At 40.4% G+C, this 24,401-nt stretch overlaps 1 protein-coding gene across 1 annotated transcript in view; it reads left to right on the top strand.

The window, feature by feature from the left end:
• LOC118850800 (1,5-anhydro-D-fructose reductase-like) overlaps positions 1–23,504 on the top strand; it is a 30,210-nt gene extending 6,706 nt beyond the window's left edge. Inside the window, exons 3-11 of the mRNA XM_036760455.1 lie at positions 3,349–3,465; positions 6,352–6,429; positions 7,938–8,060; positions 11,364–11,461; positions 11,670–11,681; positions 12,079–12,142; positions 15,635–15,718; positions 19,306–19,388; positions 23,099–23,504. Coding sequence (XP_036616350.1) covers positions 3,349–3,465; positions 6,352–6,429; positions 7,938–8,060; positions 11,364–11,461; positions 11,670–11,681; positions 12,079–12,142; positions 15,635–15,718; positions 19,306–19,388; positions 23,099–23,141 — 702 coding nt within the window. The 3' untranslated portion in view covers positions 23,142–23,504. The remainder of the gene's footprint in view (positions 1–3,348; positions 3,466–6,351; positions 6,430–7,937; positions 8,061–11,363; positions 11,462–11,669; positions 11,682–12,078; positions 12,143–15,634; positions 15,719–19,305; positions 19,389–23,098) is intronic.
• The last annotated feature ends 897 nt before the right edge of the window (positions 23,505–24,401 follow it).

The following is a 24,401-nucleotide window of genomic DNA, read 5'->3' as shown; positions in this document are numbered from 1 at the left end:
CACACTAGTCTTCACTGGGTGAGATGGATAGTCTGGGCTTGTTGCTCAGCTGGACTCATTAAGCCTGATTTCTGTAGAGGATATCCCTTCACTAGTTAGGCTATAATCTCTACAGCCTCCAGCTTCTGGCTCAGCTGACATCCTTGGCTAAGGCATCACCAGGTGCTTTCCTACAGAACTAGAACCTTTACCAGAGGACTAGTAGGAAGCTCCCTCAGTGAATTGGCTCTGTGGCCTGGTATTTCCTGAGCCAGCAGGATTCTTGCTGTAGGTGCCAAGCTATCTCCTTAAACTTCTCTATGCAGAAGACTGGGGTTCAGGAAACAATGTTCTTGAATTCCCCTCTCAGGCACATACCTCCTACAGCCATATGTATGTTCCTGCTGCAAGGTAGAGGTAGGGAAGAGAAATGGAGATGAGGAAGAGAAATTACCACCTCCCCCTACCACCTTGCAGCAAGGGCAGAGCTAACCTAAAGTTCATTGTCTTTTCAAGTCTCTTAGAATGGGACTAGATCATTTATTTGATTTTAATGCAAGTCTCAAGGAGTATGGCTGAGCCCCTCAGCCCATCCTTAGAAGTTCCCTTTGCCCTATCAGTTGCCTTCATCCAATGGCCAGTGCTCCATAATCCCATCAGATTGATTAAGGACTCCATTTAGGATTTTGAGTCAATTTCCTATCTTTATGTCTTTAACCTGGCTAAAAGACAAACACAAAAACCAATTTGTGTGCCAGAAAATAAAAAAAAAAAACAAACCAGCCCTTACCAGAGTGATCCCAGTCAAGAAAAGGAGCTCTGGAACATTCCTCACAATGAAAGGTGGGCTTGCTCAAAGTCTGAGACTATAAAGGAGTAAGAGTCATAGCATTAAACTTGCCAGACAGATGAGTTGGGAATGTGGAAAAAGGTACAGTGGCACCTAGTCCCTTCTCCCTCGTACCGGATTGTTCAAGGCTTCCCCTACTTCCACTCCTTAAAAACTGCTAATGAAACAGAGCAGGGCAGAGGCAAAGTGCCAGTAATCAAGGAGCTGTTTAATTAAGTAGTTTCATTATGAGGAACAGATATGCAAATCAGGGTCTCTCCTGATCAGAATTCCACCTTGCTGTAGTGAAGGCAGAGATTACATACATTAGTCACTAGTGGGAAGGGAGAGGGGAAGGTGGATTACAAACGATTGTTTCCAGGGCCTGAGGGGTGTCCCACAACAAGCACAAGAGACCACAATACAGGTGTTATGTAGTCCTGTGGGAACAGTATTGTTTCAGGTCCTTGGGGGTCATTACTTGGTGGGTCACAGGACCGCAATTCTGTGATGGTTACAGGTTCTACAGTCTTTGATTTGCTTCGCTTAATGTAAATATGGACAAGAATGCAGTGACTGTGAGAGCGTTATCAAGGGTTTGAGTGATCATTTCAAGCTGCATTATAAGCTTCTGACTCACAAACCAGAAGAGACAATTCTGAGAAATCTAAATTAATAGTATATTCAATACACGTATCATATCAAATAATAAAAAAATCATAATTCCTTTCATAGTCCTAAGATGAAGGAGGACTGGGAAAGGATTTTTTCTTAAAATAAAGTAAGCATTTATTAAACAACAATTCCACATAAGACATAGAGCCAGATCCGGAGGATACAAAGACCAAACACAAAAGTAATCCCTATATCCCATTGGGGGATGTGACAATTATACATGTAAATAAATACAACATAATTTGAGGAGGGAAGGAGCGCCAGTAGCTAAGGGAATCAGGAAAGGCTTCTCAAATGAAGTGGTACATAAGCTAAGCCTGAAAGAAAGCTAGGGATTCCAAGAGAAAGAAGTAAGGAAGGAGTTCATCCCAAGATGCCAAAACATGGAGGCAAGAGATTGAATGCCATATATATGTGTGTGTGTGTATGGAATACCAAATATGTTGATTTGCTTGTAAATAAAAAGGATGAAGGATAGTAAAATGAAAGAAGTATGGAAAAGAAAGCTGTGATCAGATTGGGAGAGGATTTAAATTCCACATGGCAGTTGTGTGGAGTACGAATTAGAGAGGGATGTGTCTGGAAGAGGAGAAAATTATTAAGGGATGATTATTGTAGTCTAGATGAGAGGTGATGAGTGCCTGAACCAGAGTATTGTCCACCATGTGAGTGGAGAGGTGAGAATAGAGGCAAGAGATGTTGTAAAGGTAGAGTAGATGTGGGAAATGATTCTTGCAGAAGGTGTGACTTTATCTCCTCTGTTTGGTATTGGAAGTTCTTTACAACCTATTCTCCACCCACCTTCCAATCTTTTACATGTTAATTCCCTTTTATGCACTCTGTGATTAGCCAGATTGACTTTCTCACTTTCCCTGAGTTCAAATCTGGCCTCAGACACTTAGTAGCTATGTGTCCCCTGGGCAAGTCACTTAACCTTATTTGCCTCAGTTTCCTCACCTGTAAAATGAGCTAGAGAAGGAAATGGCAAACCACCCCAGTGGTTTACATGCCAAGAAAACCCCAAATGGGATCATGAAGAGTTGGACAGCAGCAACTACAGCACTGTCCCTCATCCATGCCACTCCATTTTGCATCTTCTTGCTTTTTCACTGGCTATCCCCCATGCCTGGACTGCACTACTTCCTCATCTTAGACTTTTGGAAACCCTAGTTTCCTTTAAGACTCAACTCAAGAACCATCTTCCGCCTGAAGTCTTTCCTGATTCCCTCAGCCGCTAGTGCCTCCTGCCCTGAACTGGCACTTATTTCATACACACACACACACACACACACACACACACACAGACACACAGACACACACACAAGCATACATTATATATCCTCATATATATCTATACATGGATGCATGTGCATGTATAAATATACATATATATAATATTGCATATATCTACATATTGACTTCCTCCCATAGAATCCAAGTTCCTTGTGGATATAAACTGTTTCATTTTTTTCTTTGAATTTAGCCCCTAATAGTGGGTGGTACACAGTAGATACTTAATAAATGCTTATTTGACTGACTGAATCACTATGCCGAGCAAGTTAAATTAGACATGTACCTCAATCAGCCTTGTTGTATGTGCCCGTTTCAAAAACTCTTTTGTATGTATAGGTTACTATAGGTCACACTTGCCTCTTTTGTCCCTTTGCCTTTGACATTACTACGTTGGATTTTGAGGATTAATTGTATCTTTCTCCCCTGTTTGCTTATTAACTTGCATTAATCTCTTTGGATTACGGACCTTGTTGTCTCAGAGAACCTATATCACCTTTGACTAGGAGAGCCCATATTCTGATAATTGTTAGCAGGATTGTATAATGGTGATATTTTTATTATCCCTTTTATAGCTCTGGAATACCTTCCATGAGAAGGACCTTGTGAAACGTGCTTGCCAAAATAGCCTGAAGGATCTACAGGTGGATTACTTGGATCTTTACCTGATGCATTGGCCTATGGGTTTTAAGGTACAGTGTGCTAACTAACTTCATCCTTCAGACTTAGTCCCTTTCCTACCCCTAAGCACAGGGGTGGAGGGCACTCAGGTTTGCAAGCTTGGAGTATATTTCAGAGGAGGCAGTGAAATCTTGTCTTTTGTTAGTGTTCTCCTCTTCCTTAAATTACCTTCTGTTTCCTTATTTGTTTGAATTCCCTTATAAAAGGTAAGCTCTTTGATTCTGTGACTGTTTTTGTCTTTATATTCCAGCACCTAGAATACAGTCTTGCACATAGCAGATACTAAATACATATTTGTTGAATTGAACTAAGTTGAGTGGGAATACCTGAGGTTTATTCTCAGTTTGGTCACCATTTAGCTGTGTGCCCTCAGACAAATCTTTTAATCTCTGTGTTTCTCAATTTCCTCATGGTTTAGACCAGATGATCTCAAGATCTCTTCCCCCACTAACATTCTATAATTCTCATCCTCTAAGATACTCATTCCTATCAAAAGCCTTTCTAAAGCTTAGATTCTTCTCAGAGCTTATATGGTTAGAAACCACTAATAGGCAGTAGACCTGCCATCCCTCCTGGGAATAGCTACTGGTGCTACAGCCAATTTCTCTGACTTCTTATCTACTTTCCCTGCTTTGTTTCTTTTCTGGTATCTTGTCTAGAGCTTTGAAGCATGTCCTGAGGTTGTTGGGGCAGAACCTCAGCTAGCTGCTATCAGAAATAATAGCCTAATGCGAATCAGAAAGTCCTTATCAGTCCCTGAATGCTGAACAGCTTGAAGTCTTACAAATTTAATCAAAAGGACTTGTAATGGAAAAAGAAGAATAAAACCATTTACATAACTATGCCATATTCTGTGCCAAGCACAGAAATTAGCTACAATTCAGGAAGAAGAGCAATGGAGACTCTCAGAAATTCACAGGCAGCAAAAGCCAAGAAATGAGTCAGCAATAAAACCTGTGACCCCCAACATTCATATAGAAAATTATGCTGCCACTTATGCCTTACCAAACCCAGTTTTGTTTTACTTCCATCCTCCTCCTCTTCTGCTCCTACTTGCTGCTGAAGGAAGGTCTGAAGGAAGTAACACAACTGAGCTGATTGGGTCATTACAAATTTATATTATCTGAGTTTAACGTCTTTACCGCAGTTCCTCATCTATGAAGTGAGCTAAGAAGGAAATGTCAAAACCACTCCAATATCTTTGCCAAGAAAACTTCAAACAGGCTCAAGAAGAGTCAGATATGACTGAAAACCTTCAATATGTGACAATCTTTTCACTCCTCCATAAATTATTCTTATTCCTACTTCCCACTGAGGTTATTCCAGACCTTTTCTTCTCTCCTCTAACTAGTTACATTTCCCCCTTCCCCCATGATGTTAGTTGAGGACCTTGCCTCATACCCTTTGACGTCATCTCCTGCTCTTTCTTCCTTCACTCCAGTCTCATAAGTTGAGATGACCTTTCTCCTCAACAAAGCCATCTGCTCTACAGGTGCCTTTGATTCTAATCTTGCCCTCCCTCTTGTCTTCTCAGCATATTTCCTTCTCCATCATTCCCTGTCTCTCTTATCTTTAATCTCTCCCTACTTACTGGTTTCCCCCTTGCTGCCTGCAAACATGTGCAGGTCTCACCATCTTTAAAAAACCTTGATTGGACCCTACCATCACCTCTGACTTTTCCTGATATTCTACTCACCTTCACAATCAAACTATGTCTTTGTTGAGTTTTTCATGATACAGGATTCTCCTTGTTTGCCTTCTACCTTTCTGACCACTTGTTCTCAGTCTCCTTTGCTACATCATCATCTATATCATATCCTCTCACTGTGAGTTACATCAAGGCTCTGTATTGGGCCCTCATTTTTTCTCTCTGTACTCTTCTCACTTGGTGACCTCATCGGCCTGTTCTATTGGCTCATAGAACAGCTAGAAGAAATGTGTGGTAGCTGCAGAAAGAAACATTTTGGACTGATATAAGGAAAAACTTCCTAGCAATTGGAAGAATGCAAAAGAGGAATGCTTGCCTCAGGAGATAAAGAGTTTTCCATTCATTGGAGGTCTTCAGGTAATGGATGGATGACCTCTTGTTGGGGACATTCAAGAGGAGTTTCTTGTTGAGAAAGAGGTTGGGAAAAATGGACTCTGAGGTTCTTTCCAACCCTGACATTTTGAGCTTGTGGAGGAATACCAAGGTAAGGAATTTGGTCATTTGTTTTGTAGGAAATAAGGTGTTTGAAAAATTGTGCAAAGAGTGATACTCTGATTTATGTGCACGTCAATACATCAAAGATGTGTAAATTTGTCAGTGTGTTGTCTTCCTCAGACAGAGATCACCTTCTCTCTATAAAATAGTCTTGCAGAGGTATCATAACAAAAAAATTCCTCACTTTAGAGCCAAACTGATGATGAGCCTCTTCACATGAGAAAAATTAATTTGCCAGTGGATTGACTAGAAGAATTTGGCTGTAGAGGACTGACAATGATACACACTTCCTGCCTTTGGACCACAGGCAAAAAATGTTGTGTATATTAGCTGATGCAGCTTTTGTAATAGTTTATTCTGCTTGGCTGGTGTTCTTTGTGCTAAGAGAAGATTTTACTGGGGGAGTTATTGAGAAGTTATATTGATGCATGAAAGAAAATATCAGCAATTTTTAAAAAAAATGATAGGTTGGAAGGGGAAGGCACTAGAAGAAAAGAAACTAGCTAAGAGGTATGAAGTAACTATGGTGTTGACTGTTGGGAGAGAAAGGTAGGTATTGAGGGAGATGAGATTATAGAGGGAGAATTTATGGGCCTTGACAACTGATTTGATGTTGAAAGTGGAGGAGAGAGAGCTCTTGTTCTACACAATAACAAAAGAGAGCTGTGTTAAACTAATTTCCTTATCTTCACAGGCAGGGGATGATGACTTACCAACAGATCAGAATGGGATGAATATTGCCAGTGAAATAGACTACTTGGACACATGGGAGGTGAGCCCAGACTCTCACATGCTTACATGCTGTCTTTGGTTTAGGAACGTGTAGGGTCTTCACCAAGAGTGTCTGTCTTTGTACAAACTGGAGTTGTCAGCTTGAAATATAAACTTTGCCATATGAATTATAAAGAACACTTAGCTGAAAAATCCGGAATCTTGGAAATATTCCTATATGCTGCTAATTAGGAAGGGGACTGAATTCTCTAATCCATAGCATTAGCTTTAGGGATAGTAACACCTCCTCCCAACCTGTCCCCTGCTTCCTCCACGCTCCAGACCCCAACTGTTGTGAGCCATCACTTCAGGGAAGGGTAAACTAGGTTATTAATTAACCAAGATCTCTTGGTCTTTAGTGTTATTTTAGATCAACGGTTCTTACACTTTTTGGTCTGAAGACCCTTATACATTCCAAAAGTTATTGAGGACCTGAAGAGCTTTTATTTAGTGAGTTATATGTATCAATATGAGGATATTAGAAATTAAAATGTGTTTGTTAGTACATTAAAAATAGTAAGAATAAACCTATTACATCTTAAATAGCATATTTTTATGAAAAATAATTATATTTTAAAACAAAAACTTGTAAAAAGAATGGCTTCTTTTACATATTTTTGCAAATCTCTTTAATTTTTTACTTAACGGAAGATAGCTGTGTGCTCATACTTTCTTCTTTATCCAATCTGTTGTATTATTTTTTTTTTGTTTGAAAATATATGAAGAAAATCCACCCTCACAAAGATATGTATTTGGACATGCAAGGAATACTTTAATTGGCAAGTAATTTCTTGGTGTTTTTATGAAGATAGTTTTGACCTCTTGGATCTCCTAAGAAAGGTCATGGGAACCCCTAAGGGTCTCTGTACCCCAATTAGAGAATGGCTGCTTTGCACAATAAGCCAAGCCTTTTCTATAGATTTACAGAACATTTTATCTCCCAATAATGGTATAATTTAAGCTATTCATTTACTGATGGGTAAATTGAAGCCTAGAGAGGTAAAGTGATTTGTCCATGCCACGCAATGGAAGGATCTCGGTCATGAACTCTGGAGGGGGTGGGAGTGTGAAGAGAAATATGGCCTAGCAGCAGGGCAGATGGCATGATGTCCGAGGTGGATAGATATGAAGCACGGGGAGGGATCACGATATACAGCAGGTTATAGAGCTCTGCCCCATGGCAAGACTGTCCAAAATGGAGTGGATCAATTACCCCTCTTCTCCTCGTGGAAGCATGGATTTTAGAGGTGTGCTCTGATGAGTGCTATTCCTGAGAGGGAGAATGGGGTATAGAGGCAACCTCATAAGCTTACGGATTTAGCATCTACTTCCTGGGGTTGATATGGAAATCAAATGAGATAATATTTGTAAAGTGCTTAGTACAGTGCTTGGCACATAGTAAGCACTTAGTCCTTCCCTCCCTCCCCCTGCTCTTCCTTCCTTCCTTGCTTCCTTCCTTCCTTTCTTCCTTCCTTCTCTCTCCTAAATGTGGTCTCTGTTTTCCTGTAGGCCATGGAGGATCTGTTGAGCGAGGGACTGGTGAAAGCTATAGGGGTTTCAAATTTCAACCATAAACAAATTGAGAGACTTTTGAACAAGCCTGATTTACGATACAAGCCAACAAATAACCAGGTGAGTTTGTAAAAGAGTTAGAAAATTTGCCAAAAGATGAAAATGTCTTTTTAGTTTTAATCCTCCACCAGAATTAACCTCCTCTAGTTGCCCATGATAAATAGTTGGTTACGCTAACAGGCAGATAGACAAGAGCCTGTTTGCAAGGTTAGCTTACCTGAAGTCAGCTGAGACTTCCTTTTGCTATATACATCCTCTGACATCATATTCCCATGCAATAGAAATTCTCTGGTTGTTTGGTTGTGAGCTGCAGTTCAGTTTCTATGAGACCACCACTTTGCAAGCTGCCCCGTGGAATAGTGCATGAAGGAGGCTGCATACAATTCTGTCCCTGCTGAAATTGCTGTTCATCTCTTCATACGCTATTATGCTAGGCTTGGCCATGAGTATTAATAAACCTAGTGGTTATTAATCCTAGTGTTGCTACATGCCATCCTCCCAAATTCTGTCCTAAATTTATGTGACATATGTGGAGGATGAGGGAAAATGAGAGTTGAGAATGATACTGAAGTTGCTAACTTTGGTGACTAGAAGAATGGAAAAGTTCAGAAGAGGGATGGCTTTAGGAGGGAGTTTTGTTTTAGATACCTTTTGTTTTGAGATACCTCTGGGATATTCCATTGAGAAGTCCAATATATAGGAGACGATGCGGGATTGTAGTTCAGGAGAGAGACTAGGGTTGAAAAAACAGATCTAGATACTATCTACCTAGAAATAATAATTGGTAAAGTTACCATGTGAAAAAATTAAGGAAATATATAAAGAACAGGCCCTGGGGTAGGTGGGTGGGTGGAGGCACAATTGGTGGGTGGGGCATGGATGAAAATCCAGCAGAAGAGACTGAGAAGGCATAGTCAGACAGGTAGGAAGAGAACTAGGGGAGAGCAGGCTCTCGAAGACTTTGAGTAGAAAAAGGAATCCAGGAGAAAAGCATGATCCACAGTGGCAAAGATTGCAGAGGTGTCAGGAAGGATGAGGACTGAGAAGACACCATTGGATTTAATAAGTAAGAGATCATTGATAACTCGGGAGAGAGCAGTTTCAGTTGAATGATATGGTCAGAAGCCAGACTAAAGACTACAGATTAGGAGTGAAACAGCATGGAAGCATTGATTGTCAATGGCTTTTTCAAGCAGTTTTGTTGAGAAAAGATAAGCTATAGGACAGTAGTAAACAGGCATGGTAAAATCAAAAGAAGTGGTTTTTTTTTAAATGAATAGGGAGGCATTAGGGAAGGAACGAGTAGATTGGGAAAGACTGATGATTGGAGAGGGGAAGAGTGCGGTAGTAATCTGGAGAAGATAGGAGGGGATGGAATAAAGGATATATGCAGAGGCGTTGGTCATGAGCCTCCTTAGACAAGATTAAACTAGTCCAGAGACTAGTCAAATCATTAGAGACTGGAGTGGTAAGAGGGATGGGGAATCAATTAAAGAAGAGGAATGGGATGCTCTTGCTGCAATGAGATCCCAGTAGAGATTACAAGCACAAATTTTAGCAGACTCAATCTATACAATTGATTTCCTTCAGTTTCTTTCAGTAGCATGTGAGAAAAAATGAAGAAGGCAGAAGATGAGAGTATACAAAGTGGAATTCCACAAGACATGATAGGAGATAGGACAAGGGGACAAGAGATTCAAGAGTAACTGCTTCAACAAGGGGTCAAGATTGGGAAGGAGAGAAAGTGTAGCTAGAGCAGGAATGATGGCTTGGAATGGTACTGAGGGATAGAGAGATTAAAGATTATGGTGAGGACAAATAGTTTTAGAAATAAGGCATAGGGAAGACAGGGAAAGATTATGACGTGATAAAGGAAATTCAGAATTCTTTAACATGGAAGTGGGAGACTCTGTATGACCATTCCTGTGTGTGTGTAGTTGAGGCAGAGTGGAGGAGTAGGTCATGGCAGTTGAGTAGATTGAGGACCTGGAAAGTTAGGGTATTTAAAGGAATATCAATATTTTATTGAAGTTCCCTGGAACAAAGGCGGGAATTGAGGTAGCAAGGAAGACTGTGAGCGAGGCAAAGAACTGATTGAGAAAGGAGGAAGATTGTCCTGGCAGCTGGCAGATACCAGTCAGAATTGGTCATAAATTTGAGTTGCCCAAAACTTCAAAGTAGTGGTTGCTGAGGGAGGGTTATAGAGGGAGAGTGGAAGTGGCTATGGGGAACAAGGACTATTCTGACTCCTTCTGCCATGACCACAATGGAGTTTGAAATGAAGCACAACCAAGTACTGGAAAGAGTGGCCAGAGATGCATTTTTATCAGGAAGGAGCCAGGTCTCAGTGATTGCCATGAAACAGAAGTAGAAAGGAAGTGATATGAGATGAGAAGTTTATTCATTCTGTAGTAGGCATTTTGGATTATACAACAGAAGGGGTTAGTGGATCTGGAGTGGGACTTTGTAGGGGGCAGGATTATTATGGTGAATAGGAAAGAGGGAGAGGATAGCTAGAGTTGGGAAGGATTTGTTTTTTGGTAGTCAGGGGTTCGGTATCAGCCATTTGGGAATGAGTCCAGGCAGAGTAAACCTTGCCAAGAAAACCCCAAATGGGTTCATAAAGAGTCAGACATGATCGAAACCAACTGAACAACAACCAGGCAGAGAAATAGTGAGGTATGCTGATGAAGGCAGGTGGTAAGAAGACTTCAGTGTTGATCCTCTAAGGTTGTGGCACAGTTCTCAACTGTCAGACCTGCTGTTGCTCTGTCCACAGAGGTGTCTGGAAGCCCGCTTTGAGGTAGTCATAAGAAGGAAATATTGCGTTTTCAGCCAGGAAGTATAGGGGGAATGGATAAGCAAATCTGATGCATGAATGTAATGGAGTATTACTTCACCGTAAGAAATGATAAATATAACAAATTGGGAGATGCTTGTAAGACTTGTATGTACTGATACAGACTGAAGTAAGCAGAACCAAGAAAACATTATATACAATTGAAACAATGTAAGTAGAAAGAAAAAAAATGAAACTAGATGCTCTGGAATTATAATGACAAAGCCTGGTCTCAAAGAAGCGGTGAGAAGATGCAACTGCCTCTTTTCACTGCAGAAGTAAATATGCGATTAAGGGTGTGAAATAATTGTATTTTCTACCAAACACTGTCAGTGTTTTGGTGAGTTATTTTGAACCACTTTTTCCCCCCAGTTTTTATTGGAAACACTTTGCCAGGATTAAATAATGTTAAAAACAAAAGGTATGAATAAAAGTAAGATACAATATTTTAAAATAATCAGACTCACCCAAGAATATTTTCCTTGTGGCTTCTCTTTTGATATACTTTGTGAATCTGATTCTAGATAGAGAGCCACCCATTCCTCACTCAGGAGAAGCTGATCAACTATTGCCATTCAAAAGATATCTCTGTGACAGCCTATCGTCCTCTTGGGGGCACGAGGTAAGTCTGCTTTGTCAGTTCATTTCTGCCATCAGGGAGGTTTCAATCTGTCGAGGGTAATAACATGTACACACATGAGAAAATGCAAATTATATATGAAGTAATTTCCCCAGGGCTGGGGCACTAGAAATTGGGGTGATCAGGAGTGGCCTTGTGTAGCAGGTGACACACGAACTGAGCTTTGAACAGAACTAGGGATTATGCAGAGTGGAGGAGAACAGTACCGACCGGATTTGGAGGATAATCTGTATGAAAGCAAAACGGTAGGAGACAGGATATCGTGTACATTGGACAAGTAGGCTAGTGTGTTGAGAATGTACAGTGTGTGGAGTAGGGTAATGAACAGTCAGCTTAGAAAGGCTTTAAATATAGGACACAAGGAGTTTGTACCCTGAGACCACTGAAGCTTTTTGTGTGGGAGAGTGACAGTGCTGGGCCCTTGTTTTAATAAAACTGACTTGGCAACCATTTGGATAGCTTGGAGAGGGGAGAATGTGGAAGCAGGGAGACGTATGGAAAGGTCTCCTGCTGCAGGAGTTCAGGGGAATGGTGATAGGGGGAGAGAAGGGCTGGGTATGCAGTCTTCTGTCTAACTTTCCTGTGTCCCCTCTCTCTAGTGATGTCTTCAATGAACCCATTATTAAGAAGATTGCTGAAAAATACAAGAAATCTGAAGCTCAGGTATAGTGATGGAAAGTTCTCCTATACTTGCAGGATGATATTCAACAAACTTAACAAACATTTGTTGGGTGCCTTCCATATAAATGACACTCTACTAGACTCTGTGGGAGAGTCAAAGATAAATAAGACCCAGTTGCTCCCTGCTAGCAGGGATATTAAAGTATGTTAGAAGAAATAAGATATCTACATGTGTTGGAGGTACCTTTAATATCAGCAGTTAATTAGGTCAGGTTCAATTGGGATGAAATAAATCACTCAGGAGTTATTGAACATTTATGAAAAAAAGGTCTTTGTCCTAAAACAGCAAGAATATGCAACAAGTATACAGTGATACTTAGTTGTTTTCCTTACATAGTCCTTGGAAATGTGCATGATTGTCAGGTCATAGAGTGACTTTTGTGGTCTTGGACACCCACCATGTCTGAGAGGCTTGGACTCTATGTGACTGGGACTTTATATGCCTGTATTTGATCAGGAAGCTGGGGGCAGTCAGGTCCTGGGGCAGCTTTGTCCTGGGCCTGCCAAATGTTGACTGAAGGAGGAGGGGTGGGTAGAAAGGAAATTACATTAAAGAAGGTAAAACTAGTTAAACCATGTGGGTAGCTGTTTTCTTTTAGGGAAGACCTTCCCATCTTGTAAATGGAAAGAAATTGCATTAGGGAAATGCTGGCCCTATCACATTTTACCCATTAGTTGCTAGGTCTTAAGGATCTTCTAGTGGATATTCTGTCATTTAAATGCTTATTTTTTGCTAGAGGGTCCTAGCATAGGCATTACTAAGGGAAAAAGGGAAAAAACAAAAGAGAACAAAAATGTGAAGGAGAATAGAAGCCAGAAATCCCCCTTCTGAAAGACTGTGTCTCAAGCCTCAGGCTGGTCCATGTACTGAATGATAGCAACTTTTTACCGTCATGGACCATTCAAGGTGCTAAGAGCCTAAGGAGAGAGACTGTTTGCATTGGTAATTAAGGTGGGACTTTTTTACTGTTTTCTGTATTTGAGCATTGTAGTAATCAAGTGCCTTTGATGAATCTGGTCTTTGTTTCTTTGATTAAATCAGCAGTCTGATGACTTGCTTGTCAAGGGAAAGCCTAGTTCACATAGGTTTGAGTTGCATGGTTGTGATGCCTGAAGAATTGTCACATGGTTTTGGATTGCATGATTGTGAGGCCCTTTGACCCTGAACAGGGTATATAAACTTAGAGGTTGGGATTTTGATTGAGGCTGTCACTCACTGGAAGAGTGTTCTGTGATTTGACCAGATGAGACTCTGACTAGCTGCTAGAGCCCCCCGACTTTGAAAACCCAGATGCTGGTGCCTCGCTCTCTTGTGACTATGTAATTCCTTGGTCAGACAGCTAGAGGCCTGTCTGTTGATAACTGTGTGTGTTTGCTCTGTTTATATTGTCTCTGTTCGTAATTTCTGTTTGTATTTGCTCTGATGTTCAGAGTTCTGCCTTTTCCCTCTGAACTAAGTGAATGATATATGCCCTGAAGTTCAGGGTGCTGGCCTTCCCACCTGAACTAAGTGAATGATGTATGTACGTTTGATTAAATTGAAACCCCTTAAAGTTGCTTTCCTTAGAAAAGCAGATCAAAGAACCTTTGCTAGTAGCCTTCCTATGTGCTGGTGGTGTTGGTCTTTTGCCCCCACAGCAACTGCTAGCAACATTGTCGTTACACTGTTAGACAGGCTACTTTAGGTATTTCTGGGTTATTATGGATCCAAATGGAAAGAGACATACTTGCAGATGAATCAGTAAGTGGGAGCCATCAGGATGCCCAGGTGGGGAATGTGTGTTTTCTTAAAACCTAGAGTCCAATAAATCTCTGGCCTTCCTTCTTAGATGATGGGGAAGCCAGGGAAATAACTTATTCTGAATAGTTTCTGGAATCTTCTGGGTTTTCCTTATCATTTCCTTATCCTTATTCCCTAGAACTTGATTGAGTGGACCCTGGATTTTCTTAAGGTTGATTCTTACCCTTGTCCCTCATATATAAGCTACCATCTGATCTAAGGCCTCATCTGACCAAGTTGACATTATGCTAATAATGTAGTGGTGTACATTAGTGTACCACCACAGGAAGGGAGTCTTCTTTCAGGTCTCTGTCAAGCATAATGTGAATGATAATATCAAGGAGAGTTCAGGTAGCCCTTGAGGAAGACAACAAAGGTACATCAGACTCCTTCCTAGGTGAAAACAAGTGGTTCCTGACTAATCTCAGCCACAGGAATAGAGAAAAAAGCATTGGCAATTTTGACAGCCCCATACCATTCACTCTTCTATAGCCATGACAAAATCGGAAATAGCTGTAGAGACAGGCATGATGACTTTGTTCTGCTCCCTGTAGTCCACTCCAAGTTGCCAGGTGCCATTTGCCCTCCTCAAAGGTAACACAGGATTATTGTAAAAGGAAGTGGTATAATGAGAGAAGAAATGTCTTTCATCCTTCTGGGGACCTGATATTTTATTACATTAAACACTCCAAAATAGAATGCAGGTAACCCTGAAGGTTTCCATTTGGCCCTACACTAGATGTTGCCAAAAGAGTGCACAGATACTGAGTCCATAATACTCCTTTCTTCCATAGATTGCCCTCTTTACCCTGCCCCAAATGATCCAAATGGGGCTACTGGTGCTGAGTCTTGAAGAGTGACTCAAATTTACAATAGTTGCCTTCCAGGTGTAGGAAATGATGTGAATAAAAGCACAAAGGAAGGAAAGCCTGAGATGTTTTCATGTGATGGTAACTAGTCTAATTTGACTAGAGAATGAAGTATGTGGAAGATGGTAAGTAGTGGAGATGAAGTTAGAGAGGCAGTTTGGAGCCAACTCATAGAGAGCCTGAAACATTCTTTGGCCCTGAGCCTGAAACCAGCCTTAAGAGGGAAACATACAATTCCCTTGCCCCATAGTTAGTTGTCCTAGGTTCCTTCTACACACTAGAAGTTCCTGCTGCTCGATTTTAACTTCTCCAAAAGACTTCTCCACAGAATAAGGAAGACTTGACTGTACAATGATGATGATGATGATGATCCACATAAATGTTCAGCAATTCACAAAATCTATAGTGTTGCCAGTTCCATGAATACTTCCTTGTTTAATCTATTCCCTAAAAACTGGAATAAGAACAGAGGAATCTGTAGTATTCCCCAGTAAACTAATCCCTATAGTATTTAATAACTAAACCCCTACACTGTTTACTAGAAACAAGAGTGTATTGGAAGACAGAATTTATTATCAAAATTCCTTTTGTTCTACTGTCATAATTACTAGAATGCCAAGGCTCACTGACCTTCCCTGTGTGACATGATGGCAGAATATGGTTGATTAATTTCAGACTTGGGTGATGACATAATAAAAACTACCTATTACTATGATTATTTGGGGACTTGGGAGGTATTAAAGTAAGCACTATTATACTCTTTGTTAGGAGAAAACCATAATTAGCTGACTCCACACAATCTCCATACGTGGGTCTCTTCCACAGGTTTTGATTCGATTTCAGATACAGAGAAATGTGGCCGTCATCCCTAAGTCTGTCACACCAAGTCGAATAAAAAAGAACTTCCAGGTAAGTATTGCTGGCCGGTAGATGACTGTGCCAACAATTCACCAGTCATCAGGTCAAAAGGTGTGAAGGGCATTGTCCTTCTGCAATCTCCTTCAGGATTAGGGAACTGGAGAGAGGAGGATGGAATGGACAGGCACTAGATTTGTAGTCAGAAGAGCTGTGTTTAAATCCTGACTCTGCTACTTATTACCTGAACAAGTTTCTTTACTCCTCCAGGCCTGATTCTTCACCTGTAAAAATGAAGGGTTTGAACTACAAATGATTTCTCAGTTCCCTTCCAACTCAGTCTGTGATCCTGTGATGGGGTCTTTGTTACATTGTTATAAGAAATTTGGGGTGACCAAGTCCAAGGTGTAAGAGAAATAGGAAAAAGCGTCTGAGTGCTGGGGCAGCCAAGTCAGGTGGGGTCGATTGTGTCTGAGAAGCTGCAGCTGTTCATTAACTAGAGTAAACATTGAGTAGCTCTAGCCCAACATGATGAGTTTACCCCTTATTTTGGCAGTTTGTTGCTGTCCTTTCTTTGGTCTCAGACCTTTTTGGCACATTCATAAATCCCTCTATCCCTTCCTGCTGAACTCCTTTCAGGCCTACAGTATTAACTTACCCCCTTTTATCCTCCATTCAGAGCTCTCTTTCTTTCTGGGTAGGACAGCTGTTTAGTAACTAGGTATTAAGGACGCAGACATGTGGTTAAAGTAAGTGTGTGAACAACTGATAAATTTAACAAGGTCAACAGGTTATTAGATTAAAAAAAAGGATTTCTTAACCCAAATGAATACTTAATTGATAGATTATACACGAAAGATAGAAATTAGCCTGGCTTAAGTGCCTAGAGAACCAAATTGTTAGAAAGCCCTGGGTTTAGTTTCTTTGACACATAGTGTGTTTGTGCGTGTGTATGTATGTGTGTGTGTGTGTGTGTGTGTGTGTGAGGCCATGGGCAAGTCACTTAACTCTAGAGAGCTCTAAGACCATAAACTGCACAACAGTTGGCTGCAGAGCATGGGTAGAAGAATTCCTTGTCTAGGAGTTCCCTAAATCAATGGAAGCATAGGTCTAGATGTCTTCCCTTCCCCATCCCTACATCCCCAAAATGGGAGAGAGATTTTAGAGGGGGAACAGCTTCTTTTTGCCCCAGGCTGCTAACTCACCCAAGGAAGGCAGATGAACAGGTGCCAACAACTTCTAGATGCCAACCCCACCTCTTAGGCCAAATCAAAGCTAGTGAAAAGACCATATGATGAGATTTATAAAGTGCTTATCACTATGCCTGGCATGTAGCAGGTGTTATGTAAATGTTTATTTCCTTCTGTGTTTCTCCTCTTTAAGAGAGAGGTATAAGGAGGCAGCCAGGTGGCACAGTGGATAGAGCAGCGGGCCTGGAGTCAGAAGACTCATCTTCCTGCATTCAAATCTGGACTCAGACACTTAGTATCTGTGTCCCTGGGCAAATCACTTAAACCTGCTTGCCTCAGTTTCCTCATCTGTAAAATGAGCTGGAGAAGAAAATGGCAAATCACTCCAGTATCTCTGCTAAGAAAACCCCAAATAGGATCACAAAGAATTGTAAATGACTGAACAATAACAAAAAGAAGAAATTCAGGTTTATGAATATTTTGCTTACAAAGAAGTATATAAAATTTAACAAGGTAGTATCAACATTGACCTGTTTGCCATTTTCTTTTCTTCTGGGCATTGAAAAATTTGTTATTGATGCTTTTTTTTCTCTCATATCTATCACTTTCCACTATTCTACCACCATCATTCCTCTTCTCCCAACTCAGAGAACATTATGGGGATTCATACGATAACATGATCATTGTAAAATATTCCAGCTTTTAGAGTAGTTACGATACTCTGTAAGGACTTCAATAGGCAGAATGCAAGCTGGGAGCTTTGTGGCTCTGGCTGAGATTCCAGATCCTGGACACAGAATTTCTCAGTCTACATTTTGTAGTCTTTTAATTGCATTCTTGATATCTTCAGATTTTAATGGGAAATTGTATCCAAATACTGGGGATAAAAATATATCCAAGGATTCATCGATGAATACTGCTGTCAATTATAATTGTCAATACGCAGAGACATTTCAGTAACTGCTTTATTATATGCTCAGAGCAGTCTCAGGCTACACAAAAACCAATTTAGAAATGAGTAACATTTCTCTAAGTCTTACATAGGACAAATCATGATGGATATATTATAAATTTATAGAGGGAAGGTAAAAATTTATACATCAAAGAATGGCTAGCAAAATTGGGTAAGTTAACAAACTGATCAGCAAATACTGGAGCTAAAGCTAAGGTCTCAAGCTGGAATTTTGAAAACAAAGCAAGAACTGTCAAGTTCCGTCAAGGCTGTAAATGACGTCTGAGCTTAATTAAGTAGGTATGATAAAACTCAGCCAGAAATTCTTCTATCAGTAACCTGAGCCAAAGTTTCACATGTCAGCTAAATTCTGCAGGCTGCAGCCTGTTCTATAATTGACTGTCTCAGGCAAAATAACAGCTATGTTTAAATTCTCTTAGGAGTTGGGGAGCTTTGGGGAAACTGCTTCCTACTAGTGATGGATGTTTGGATATCAGCCATCAATGTGACATCTGTTGTGAAAGGCAAAAACTCAAGCTGATTCTTCTTAGCAGTAGAATGTTTTTCTGTCTTGTATGAAATAGAATGTTAGGTTGGGTCAGGTCAGAACTCATCATTCTTGTACCAAAGTTGTCACAAATTGCTACAATTAGAAATAGTTGTTTTTCATAAAAAGTTTACAAGGCAATAGAACAGGATCAAAGTAAGCTTCTAAGTATTCAGATATGTAATATTTTGGAGTTGGTTCTGAGAGGAGTCATCAGATCAGGGATGGACTAATTTCCTGGATTATTTTGCTTTTAACTGCTATCATTAGTTTGTATTTATTGCAATCTAGCCTCATAAACATTTGTAACTGGTTTTCCATTTCCTGGCTTTAAATCCTCTCTTAGCAATATGTAGTGTAGTGAAAAAGCCCCAGATTTGGAGTCAAAAGACTTGAGTTCGAGTCTTAGCTCTGATGCTTACTACCTTACTTACCTTTGGTAACTCACCTAGTCTCTTCATGCCTCACCTCATTTTCAAAATGAGGGGCTTAGACCATGTGATGGTGGTGATTTTGGTGATGATAACTGCTTTAATGATTTACCTTTTACAAAATCCTTTACATCCATGATCTCACTGGATCTTCCTAAGAAGCCTTTGAGGAACATAGCATCATTTGTTTGAAGAGGACCATTTAACACCAAAGGTGATGTCCTACCCTAAATGTGAATTGGATTGAAGTGAGGCAGAGTGGCGTGAAGTCATCAGCTTCACTTTCACTTCCAGAGTCATAGAAGTCCAGTGGCAAGACAACTATTAATTTCCCCATTAAACAGATGAAGATACTGAGGCTCAGAGAATGACTTGCCTAAGGTTACACAGCTAATGTTTGAGGCAAGATTCCAACCCAGGCTTCCTGTCTTCAAGTCTATTCTGCTTCTGTGCTTCCTCTCCATAGATATTGTCTAAGGTCTTTTTTTAGCAAGACATTTTATGATGTTCTATGGTTCTAGGTGTTTGATTTTGAACTCACAAAAGAAGACATGGATGCCCTCCTTAGCCTGAATAAGAATCTTCGATTGGCTGCATTTCCTAAGTAAGTTTAGCTTCCCTTCCTTCTGCTTTAAACAGTGCCTGTTCTGCTCGTGATAATCATTGCACATGATTTCTTGTAGCAGGGAGAAGGATATTAATAGCTTCATTGCTACAACAAAAACCATTTAAATTGAGGATCAGCTTTGAAATGCTTCAAAGATGACAGCTCTTACCCTAGCTCCTAAATGCCTGATGTCAGGCAAGGTAATTCATTGGAATTTTGCATGCTGCTATTTACTCGAACTGCTTTTCCATTTTCAGAGAGTAAAATACTAGGGATGAGACGTGGGGCATTTCCTGCCCATTTTTTATTTTACAAAGACAAAAGCATTCCTTGCACTGTTGCATTTTAACCAACAAGGGACAATTTTCTTCTGATCTTCCTAAATGTCTGAACTTTTTGTTATCCTCACCTGTAATATCTGCCTCTCTCTTGCCTCCTAGTCATTGCAAAAGGTGTCCAGACCCCTGGAATGCTTTCCCTCCTTTCCTTAGTATCTTAAAACTCCTATATCCCTTCTAGGTTTAGTTCAATTGCAACATCCTTCAAAACACCTTTCCTAATTCCCCTCAGGTGTTAATACGCCCCTCCTCAAATGTCTGTATTGGTATATACTGTGCATGTTTTATCACTCTAGTAGAGTTGTGAGAGTGGAGAATGCTGTATTTTCCCATGGGGGCAGAAATTCTCTCTTTTGTTTTCATAACCTCTCACACAGTGTCTGGCACCTAGTCAACACTTAATGGATCATTATTCATTGATTTGCCAGAAACTCTCCTGCCTATTTTCTAAACATGCAGCTCAGAAATGTGTAAACATTTACTTTGCCAGTGTAGATATGGCATGGAGTGGGGATAAACATGTTAAACATAGCTCTTGAAAAGCCATGAGTTCTTGTCCATTTGAAAAGTTAACAGTGTTTTAGAGCAAGTCCAAAGCAATATTCCTTCAGGTTATCCTTTGAGGTTTTGGAACTGTCTTGGAGGGTGGTGGTGGTGGGGATAGCATCAACAGGCTTTTCTGATAATCCATAATATCCTATTCTGGGGGAAAAGTGTCACAGCAGAGACAGTTACTAGTTCCATCCAGAGTCAAGAATCATGGGATACACCCTAACCCAATCCTGAGGCAGGATTCAACAATTATGCTTTAGTGGTGGATGGCCTTGACAGATGAGCCAGCATCAGACAGAAAGGTAGGTGTGTACCACTCTCCCTCCTGTTCAAGGTGGTCCTGCCTACTTATCCTTTCTCAATGGTAAAATCAAGGCAGGTAACTATGGTAGGGTTGGAACAACTGACTACATTTGGTCCAGAACTTGAGGACTAAGGTAGGAACTTAATTTACATCAGGAACAGATTGAGAGACCAGGGACAAAAATCTGGGTCAACTGTGTGCACAGATTTAGTAGGTGTTGGAGAAGTAACTCCCCTATAAATTTACTTAGTTTGATTTAAAAGAGTCCAAGGAAGAGTCATTGATAAAAGTCAGAGCTGATCACAAAATGATTGATTGTATTTCGTGTTTTCTGGATATTCTCCATGTTACCCAGTTTAGGCACATCGTATACTTGTTTGGGACACAGAGGATTTCTTTCAGGAAGAATCTCTGATTTCATCAGCATGGACAGTTCTTGGCATGGAAATTTCCTGTACCAAAGAAAAAAATTAATAACATTTTTTTGTTCTTATATAGCCTTCATTTTTCAATATTTCCATCCCCACTTTCCACCAAAGAGTTATCTCATAACAAAAATGTATAAAAGAGAAAACAGTTTAGCAGAGGCAACGTATAGAAAAAGTCTGATATCTGCAGGTGTTCCATATCTTTAGCCCCCACTTCTGCAAAGAAAAGAGGAAACTATCTTCTCATAACTCTTCTTTGGAACCAAGTGTGGTCATTATAATTTTGTTTACCTTCAGTTATTCTTGTTTTTCCATTTATACCCTTGTACTCACTGTATATGTTATCTCCCCAGTCAACGAGCATCTACAGCGTTTCCAGTTTATTGCTATTACAAAAAGTACCGCTATGCCTATTTTGGCATATATAAAGCCTTTCTTTTTGTGACTGACTCCTTTGAGAGGCGGTCGTATATGCATAGCAATGGGAATTGATGGCAACTATCTGTTTTTTTTAAATCATTCCAAATTGCTTCACAGAAGGGTTGGACCAATTTGCAGCCCTAAATACTATGCATTAGTATAACCCTTTTACCACCACTCCTACAACATCGATTCTTCCAAATTTTTGTCATCTGTGCCAGTTTGCTAGCTGTGAGGTGAAACCTCAGAGTTTTCATTTTGCTTATTATTAGTGATTTGGATTGTGCTTTCATATCTTAGTTTGCAATTCTTCTCTTTAGAAATATTCTTTCCCCATTTATACAGTAGGCATTGGCTTTTGTCTTCGGTTATCTACATATCTTGGATATCAAATCCTTAACAGAAATAGTTGCAAAGTTTTTTCCTAGTCACTTCCTTCTTATCCTAATTGCCTTAATTTTGTTAATCTAAAAACTTTTGAATTTCATGCAATAAAAATTATCTGTGATCTCCTGTATCCCTGGTTGGGGAGCCTGGGATCTGCTTATTTGACTTAATAAAGAAATGAATATTGAAGAATTGCCCAAAGAGGTTGAGTAATTTGGCCTGAGTCACTTAGTAGTGTCTGAGGCAGCACTTGCATGTCTTCACTCCAAACTAGTACTTTACCTGCCATATGCCATGCTGCCTCTTAGCCTTTTTGTAAGCTTTTTGTACTTTAAAAACTTTTTAAAGAGCTTTCTAGTGGTGAAATTATTAGTATTTATATTTAACTATTGGGAACATAACCCCCCATAAGATTTTATCATCACAGAAGTAGTTTCACAAAACAACGGGTAATAAATTATAATGACGCTCCACTGTAGCATTATTCAGCTCATTGCCAATTTTATAGCAGTGTTTATCTGGAACTAGCTCTCCCAGCAGCATCAATGTTGTGGTCTTGCAGAACCAATGAATGACAGTGAAAATAACAACACACCTTTCTTAGGTCAAGAGTGTTTATTAATAACCCAGAAAGGTGTGCCAAGGGGTGCTTTGTAACCATCTATATCATGCTTTGCAAACTGTCACATGGAATTAGGATCTTAATAAATGTTTTTCATATAATGATTAGGATTGAGTAAAATGCTTTAAGAGGCAGTGTGGTATAGTGGATAAAGAGAAGATGTGAAAGCCAGGAAAACCTGGCTGGCTCTGACAAATACCAGTTGTGTGACCTGGGGCAAGTCACTTAATCTCAGAGGGGCTGAGGCAGGGAAGAGGGTAAGGTGAGAGGCAAACTAGGGCCTGCTGACCAAAACTGGCCTCCTATCTATTTTTGCTTAGCCTGAATTAATAAATTTTTTTACATTATCAAACTGCTTTATATAATAGGCAGGGGAGCCCTGATATAAGCAGCTTTCTAAGACTCTGAATTACAGGGGAGGTGCTGGGTAGAGGGGGTTTCCTCACCTGGAGGTTCCCTATATCAGTGAAATCACTAGTCCTCTCCTTTGGGCCCTCCTTGCTACCTCCTGCTACACCTGCAATATTAACTCCTCTGCAAGCCACTAAGTGGGGTTAAGATTAACTTTATGCCAACAAGAAGAAACAATACATGTTATTTCAAATGTTTATTTGTTAAATTTATACAAGGATCTTTTTTTTCTCTCTCTTTTATAGTGCTAAAAATCATAAAGACTATCCTTTCCATATTGAATACTGAGGATGGTCTGGACTGGCCTTCATGCTCTGCCTTTCCCACCTGAGTACAAAGATGTCACTCTTAACCTCTAGAAAACTTTCTCTACTACCCCAGCTCTACAAAGTGTTTTGTGGTTAAAAAAATGTATATAAGAGCAGCTTTGATGGAGAAACATAATGATTTGGAGGGTGGCCAGAATTTCCATTTTTTGCAAAGTCTCCAGTACTGTCTAAGACACTGAAGACAGGATATTGAAGGATTTTAGAATACTGACCTACAAGTTGCTAATGTCAGCCTGTGTGCTATGGTGCCTAAATTTACCTTATCCAATTAATTTACTGGAGAGATGCATGACTCTTAATAAAGTAATGGTGAGTAAACTAATGAGGGTGCAATTTTATTATAGTGGTTTAGTGCCATATTTATCAGACTTTGATGTATGTATGTGTTAAAAGTGTTGTTTGCTGGGGAATTTGTCAGCCAAGTGGGAATGTTTTTTCCAGCCAGGTAACTATGGCAGGTTTTATTTTACCTGGAAGGAAGTGTTGAGGTCTAGGGGTATCAGGACCCCAAAATTCAAGGGCAAGTGATACAGGTCCTGCCTCAAATGAATTCAGCTGAAGCCTTCTTTCAGCCAAGGACAAGGTTTATTAGAACCCAGTTGGGGTGGGCAAGATTTTAAGAATCGCACTGTTGTGACACTTGTATTGACAAGCAGGCCAGACTGAATCTGAGCAGTGGTCAGACTCTTAAGCTCTGTGAGCACTTTAATGGAGGCAAGATGGATCTAATATTCAGAAGTGATCTAAGAGTGGCCAAGTAGTCTGGGGTGCCTGGGAGGTAACAGAGCAGGCCTGGGGAAGGGCTAGGTGCCCCAGGTGAATGCCAGGGAGGGGCCATGTGGAAGGGGTACTAGATGGAATTGAAGAGTGGTGGTCTAGGGTGGGAGCCAGGTGCAGACAATGAGGGCCACAAGGAAAGGGCAGGTAAAAGGATTATACTGAAATAAGCCTCAAGTGAATGCCAGGGCCATGTGGGAGAGTTCAGGGGAAGCTGGGGGTAGGGGAAGAAGGGATTTCCTGGGGCTCTTATCCCATCAGAAGTAAATCCTTTAGTTGACTTGGTGGTAATTCTGAGTCACTGGATGAAAATGAGAGAGAGTATTTAGCCACTGTGGAAGAGGGGGACAGCTACTTCACAGAGACTTCTCGGGGCAAGGATTTTGTATCATTCCCCCAAAATGGCCTTTGAGGAGTTTTTGGCAAGTGGCCCAGAGAATGC

This window comes from Trichosurus vulpecula, chromosome 5 (assembly GCF_011100635.1).
Source record: "Trichosurus vulpecula isolate mTriVul1 chromosome 5, mTriVul1.pri, whole genome shotgun sequence".
In the NCBI taxonomy this organism is placed as follows: domain Eukaryota; kingdom Metazoa; phylum Chordata; class Mammalia; order Diprotodontia; family Phalangeridae; genus Trichosurus; species Trichosurus vulpecula.
Note: the sequence above shows the minus strand (reverse complement) of the source record. Positions and strands in the feature narration are given on the sequence as shown.